The sequence below is a fragment of the Echinops telfairi genome, unplaced genomic scaffold, assembly GCF_000313985.2.
Source record: "Echinops telfairi isolate 266 unplaced genomic scaffold, ASM31398v2 ScPeMD7_7424;HRSCAF=8462, whole genome shotgun sequence".
NCBI lineage: Eukaryota > Metazoa > Chordata > Mammalia > Afrosoricida > Tenrecidae > Echinops > Echinops telfairi.
The window spans coordinates 68,580,356-68,586,529 of NW_022111324.1; the positions used below are offsets into that span (position 1 = coordinate 68,580,356).

The 6,174-nt window shown below is 44.7% G+C and overlaps 2 protein-coding genes across 5 annotated transcripts in view; one reads left to right on the forward strand and one right to left on the reverse strand.

Moving 5' to 3' along the window:
* The window catches only part of BPNT1 (3'(2'), 5'-bisphosphate nucleotidase 1), a 23,321-nt gene extending 20,652 nt beyond the window's left edge, over positions 1-2,669 (reverse strand). For 2 of the 4 annotated variants that reach the window (XM_045298049.1, XM_045298046.1), the window contains exons 1-2: positions 2,553-2,669; positions 1,530-1,635 (exon numbers count right to left, since the gene is read on the reverse strand). The gene's annotated coding sequence lies outside the window, so the exon portion shown is untranslated. The remainder of the gene's footprint in view (positions 1-1,529; positions 1,636-2,552) is intronic. The other 2 variants (XM_045298048.1, XM_045298047.1) reach the window with 1 other exon arrangement.
* A 1,729-nt stretch (positions 2,670-4,398) lies between these two features.
* Positions 4,399-6,174, forward strand: part of IARS2 (isoleucyl-tRNA synthetase 2, mitochondrial) — a 55,069-nt gene continuing 53,293 nt past the window's right edge. Inside the window, exon 1 of the mRNA XM_004699907.2 lies at positions 4,399-4,715. Coding sequence (XP_004699964.1) covers positions 4,455-4,715 — 261 coding nt within the window. The 5' untranslated portion in view covers positions 4,399-4,454. The remainder of the gene's footprint in view (positions 4,716-6,174) is intronic.

Sequence of the window (6,174 nt, forward strand, 5' to 3'; positions counted from 1 at the left end):
GGGGAGGGAGGGGGAAAAGATGAGGAGCTGGCACCAAGGGCTCAGGTGAAAAGCAGGTGTTGTGAGAATGATGAAGTCAACATATGTACTAGTGTGCTGGACACAAATGAGGTATGTATGGATTGTGATGAGTTGTGTGAGCCCCTAAAAAAAAAAAAAAAGCAAATCTTTTGAGAATGATGATGGCAACAAATGTACAAATGTGCTTGACACAATGGATGTATGTATGGATTGTGATAAGAATTGTATGAGCCCTAATAAAATGATAAAAAAATCAATTGTGCTTAATATAATTGATGTATGGATTGTTACAAGAGCTATAAGAGCCACCAATAAAATGATTTATTGGGAAAAAAAGAACAAAAAAAAACAAAACAAAACGAGCAAACTGTATGAACAGGCTATTCCTAGAAGAAAAAAGCAATAGCCAATGAGAGAAATACAAATTTAAAAAATACATAATGTTCAGTTGCAAGACTAGCACGGACATAAAGAGAGTGTTCCCAATTATTTCCTGCAAGAACATGTCTCTGCGTATTGTTAGAAAGGATATAAACTGGCAGTGCTTCTTAGGAGGGTAATTTTAAAACTTTATTAAGCATACAATATATGCATCTTTTGAAACAGCAATTTTATTTCCAGAAACTCCTAAATAAATCTGTAGGCCTACAATTACATATGTATGAGAATCTTTGCTGCAATAATAGCAGAAACCTGGACCTAAGTTTAATGTCCATGATTAAATAATAGATGGGACATTCACAAGTGAACACTATGTATCTTTTAAAAATAAAGATAAAATATTTACATATGCTTATATAGAAAGATCACCAATGTTTACTAAGTTAAAAGTAAATAAAAAGAAACCCTAAGTATTTCCATGTGGGGAACAAAAGGACACAGTGAGCCCTCTTATCCGCAGGTTCTGCATGCTTAGATTTAACCAAACTCAGATGGACAGTATAAAGTGCTATTTATGTAGCTTTTACATTGTATGAGGTATCATAAGTAATCTAGAGGTGATTTAAAGTATACAGGAGGATGTGCATAGGTTACATGCAAATACTATTCAATTTTATGTAAGGGACATGAGCATCTGATGATTTTGGGATTCTTGGAGGCCCTTGACAAATCAATTCCCAAGGGATTCCAACAGATGGCTGTACATATAGATACTTATGTATGGTGAGAAAGTATCAGGAAGCACATCAAACAATTGCTAACTATGACAACATGCATGCAGTAAAAAGGAAAACATATTTTGAAAATTTTATAATAATATTTCCCTTCACATTATTTGAATAGTTTATCATATGAATTTTATAATTACTGTTAATTTTACAATTACTGTAAAATTGATAGCTTAATATATAGGATATGAATAACACGTAAACCAATGATAAGGAATACAATCATAATGGCCTAATGGGAAGTCACTATCTCTTCCTAACAGTGCTGTTTCTGAATGATCAACAGAGTTAAGAACTTCCAAAATTTGAATAAAAATCTTACCATCCTAGTTTACTTACCTAGTAAAACGACATAGAGGGATGTAACTGAAAGTGTTCATCAAGGCTGTTGCCTTTCAAATTGTAAAAGCTCCCTTTCCCTTAAAAGTTTGCAAATAGTGAAAGCCTGCTTGTTCAGGGCATTCATAGAGGAAGAGAGAGAGTAAATAATTACTATCCAAATAACGAAGGCGCTTCAGTGTTGTAGCGGGTTAGGACTTGGGCTGCTGACAGCAGGATGAGCACTTAGAAACCACCTGCTGCCCCGCGGGAGAAAGACGGGGCCTCTGCTCCTCTATAGTTATAGTCTCAGAAACACAAAAGGGCAGCTCTGGCCTGTCTGCAAGGGTCACTATGAGTGGAAATCAACTCCGTGGCAGTGAGGGCTTGTGTTTCTGTTTTGAATGATATCATCCAAATGTCAAAGACGTTCTGACACTGTAATCAAAGTTTGAAAATCACAATTTTTTTCTTTTTAATATTAGCTTAATTCCTTTATCCTGCCAAAGGCCCCTGGAGAATCTGACTTCAGTCACTACAACACCACAAAATAATTCATCTCCTATTTGATTTCATCTTTGATACTATTAATAGTGTAATTTAAATTGAGAAGTGCATACCTACAAACGAGTCATTCCATTCGTGTTGTACACACATCGACTAAAACAACAAAACAAGAACGCCAGAGACTTAGGGAAAGCACTTGCTAACTTAATTAAATTTAATTTTAGGCGTAAGACAGCCTCTAGATTTGGGTACACTACCTAACATAATGCCTAGGTTTGCCTTCATCCTAAAATAAGTTAGCCACACAAGAGCCGAAGCATGAAAATAAAAGGCCAGAGAAACACAATTAAAATGCTGACACAGCCTCTGGAGTTTACCGTAATGAAATATCTGGGGAGGCAATCCGATTCACGTCAACTTGTGAATAAACATACATTTCTTAAACTGCTCGTCCGTGAAAGTGTTGGAATTAGGAGACCAATACACTACTCAGATCTGCCCAAGGCCCTAGCCTTTACTGGCAGGGGAAAAACTTACCGTGACAAACGGGGTGTAACAAATCAGGACCAAAGACACTTCAGCGAGGAACGAAAAACGCGTTATCAAGCAACAGCTCCCTGGAGGCGTCCGGTGCTGCGCGAGCGCACTCAGCGGTTCATTTGGGTTGGAGGCAGCCGCCCTCGGTTACTGAGCATGCGCAGAATTGGGCGCAGGCGCAGAAGAGCTAACTCCTGCCCGCTCCGGAATCCCAACCGGCCAGAACACTCCACTCCTCCGTGTTTTCTCCCAACGCTACTAAGTCACTGTTGGTTAAGTGGAAAACCCGCTGCCGGGCGTTGAAGTCCTGTCTACGCGACTCCACGCGGACGCGGTGGACCTGCCCGGGCACTGACCGGGACTGTAACTCTGCAAGCCCGCCGCCCTCCGCTGGTGTTTGAGACTGCTCGCCGGGGGTCGCAGCCCCGCGCGGGACCACCGGGCCCCCAAGGGAGCCTCGTTCCAGTGAAACGTGTGTCCGCCTGGAAAGACGCACCCTGGTTGGGGGTGTCTGCCGTCCGCCTTTGTACCGCTTACCCTTCCCTGTAAATGTTCGCTGGGTGACCGACATTGCCAGACCGCGTCTGTCGAACACCGAACCGCTGCGAGCCCGTGGAATTAGTCCCCACTCCACCCCCGCGTAGATTTAAAAAACAGTTTTATTGCCACATAATTCACAGATTATTCAATATTTCCATCACATCCGGAAGAGTTGTACAATCATCGAGACAATCAGTTCTAGAACCATGGACAGTCTGAAGGAGGCCTGAGACCACTCTCCATACCGGAGCAGGAAACAAAACAACTTAATGCAGAATTATGTTAATGGAGCATCCCTTCTAAATTAAAAAAAAAACTATTTAAGATTTCATCTGATGCTTAAAAGTGTGAGTGTGACCCAGAAAAGGAGTTCTGGGATGGCACAAACTATTAGAGGAATCTACTCAGACGGAGCCCCTGAGAAAAGTGAAATGTCCGTGTATGAACACACTGTGGAGGAAATACTGTTTTGTTGAAATCATCTTATGTAATATCAACCACAGTGAACGATCGTGTTTGAACATTTCACATAGATCATGGGGTCATCCTGGGACACACACACTTCTAATGGTCATCCAGTGGATTGCAACTCATCCTGGGACACACACACACACACACACACACACACTTCTAATGGTCATCCAGTGGATTGCAACTCATCCTGGGACACACACAAACACACACGTGGGGGCATCCTGGGACACACACACACACACACACACACACACCCCACACCCCAATGGTCATCCAGTGGATTGCAACTCCACAGCAACTCCTGACTTTGGACTCCAAAGGCTCAGGCCGCACTGCTGCGGCGCCTTGCGTTTGCCTGGGTTTAGTCCAGGCCAGTGTCTCTGCTCCTGGACAGGCGTGGCGTGTATTCATTGTTCATGGGTTTTCGAGGACTGGAGTAAACCTTTGAATTTCGATTTTTTTTTCTCAAAACGAAGAAATAAACCGTTCATTCCCTGAAAAATTCAGCGCATGTTGAAGGACCGTTCTTTTCCAGCCGGATCGTGTTTGTGTGTGCGCGTAGTAGTGGGGAGACAGTCCCCACGAAAAGGTAACAATTTGTTTTTTCAATATTAAAACTCAGGACACAGTGAATGGAACGTAAGCCCCGCCCCCGGGAGCAAGCCCCGCCCGGTGAGGCTGAGGCGACGACGCGGAGTGGATCGCCCACCGCCGCCCGGGAGGCGGAGTTCGCGCCCCTTTCCCGCCCCATCCCCGCCCCTTCCGTCCTCCGCGCGCGCGTGCGCACTCCCTCCCAGTTCGCAGAGACTCTCTGGGATTCCCTGTGCCCTAGGGTTGGGCAGGAAACCAAGGGCTCGGCGCTCGCGAGGAAATCGGGGACACACTGCCATGCGTTGGGGGCTGCTCCCTCGTGGGCCGGGGGCGGCGGCCCTGGCCCGGAATTTATATGGCTTGCCCCGCTTTCCTTGTCGCCTAGTGTGGCGAGGAACGACGTGGAGGCTTCTGGTGCGGTCAGTGACCGGGACCAGTCACCAGCTACCGAACCCGAATAGCGGCAAATACCGGGACACGGTGTTGCTGCCGCAAACCAACTTCCCCATGAAACTGCCGGGCCGCCAGCAGCCCGACAAGGAGCTGGAGATCCAGCAGGTTCGGGCCCCACCTTGGCGCGTCGGGGCGGTGGCTGGGAGCTGGGCTCGGAAGGGAGGCCCCACTTGGTCGGGGTGGAGAAGGACCTGGCTTCCTGGGGCACCTCAGCGGGGGGAGGTGCGGGGTGGGCTGGGCTCAGGGGCCAGGTCCCTTCAGTTGGTGTTTTGTCCAGATCTATGTAACTCAGGAGCTTTCCACGAATTTCCTTTGCAGAAAATTAGTGAAGAAATCTCCAGTTAACCCGCGCCCACCCCCGACACCCGCCCCCTAGTGATAGCAAGATATTAAGGGAGAAATGAACAGTGCTGAAGTACCGACCTAATAGGTAGTCCCATTGAGAACTTAAGCAAAACAAGTCGAATTACAACATTTTTTTCCGGTGGCTTGTAAAAAGTTCATTAACATATGTATACATAAGTAAGAATGCAATGAGAAAGAAGGATGGAAAATTGAAGTCCACCTTTGTTGGCTTTGAGCCCACCTGGTTGGGATTGCACCTGTTTTCGAAGAGGAGCTACTTTCTCTGAGCCCCGTTCTTTGTGCTTTTTGTCGCTCCTGTTCGAGCTTTCCAAGGTCAGTTTCTCTCGGTGTAATTTTAGAGCCCTTTAAAAAAATGATATTTTAGGAATATCGGCTGCATAACTGTGCAGCTTAAATATTCTTGTAACAATGACCAGAGTTCAGATGCATAAAACTGTTTGGGCCACCTAATTTTCAAAACACTCGTTTGGTTCCTTCTGTATGCTAAGGAATCTTTTAAAATGATTTCTTATATAATTTTCATACTAGCCCTACGAGTTGGATTTTAATAATTTCATTTTTTTTTTAACCTGATGAGACAGGCCTGTAAGGGCAGTAGGTCACACAGTGGGGCAATGAGGGTAGGGGAGTGGGTTAACAGTGAGTGTTCCAGACTAGGGAATAGTGGAGGCCAAAGGTTAGCAAGAATAAAATAGGAGTGAAGGAGCCCTGAAACCCTGTTCAGGGTCACTAAAACCTACTCACTGGCTTTCTGTTTTTTATTGTGTGAGGTCCTTCAGTATGACTGGTCAGAATATTTGGAGACTTAGCTAGAATTTAGTGGCACAATCTGCAACATCCAGATGGCAACCTTGCCTGCGAAAAAATGAAAATCACTTGAACGGCTTAATGATGAAGGTCAAACGCCTTCGTATGGATTACATCTGAATGTGAACAAATTGAAAATCCTCACCACTGGACAGATAGGAAACACGGTGCTAAATGATGAAGCTACTGAAGTTGTCAAGGACTTCATTCCGCATGAACCAACAATCAATGTCCTTGGAAACAGCAGTGAAAAATTGCAGTGTAAATCTGAAGCTTCTTTTACATTTTCAAAAGCTAAGATGCCATTTTGATGAGTAAGGTGTCTGAGTTAGTTAGTTTATTGTGCCAACCTGGCCTATAAACACATGTGGGATTAATTGAAGGGCGGAGG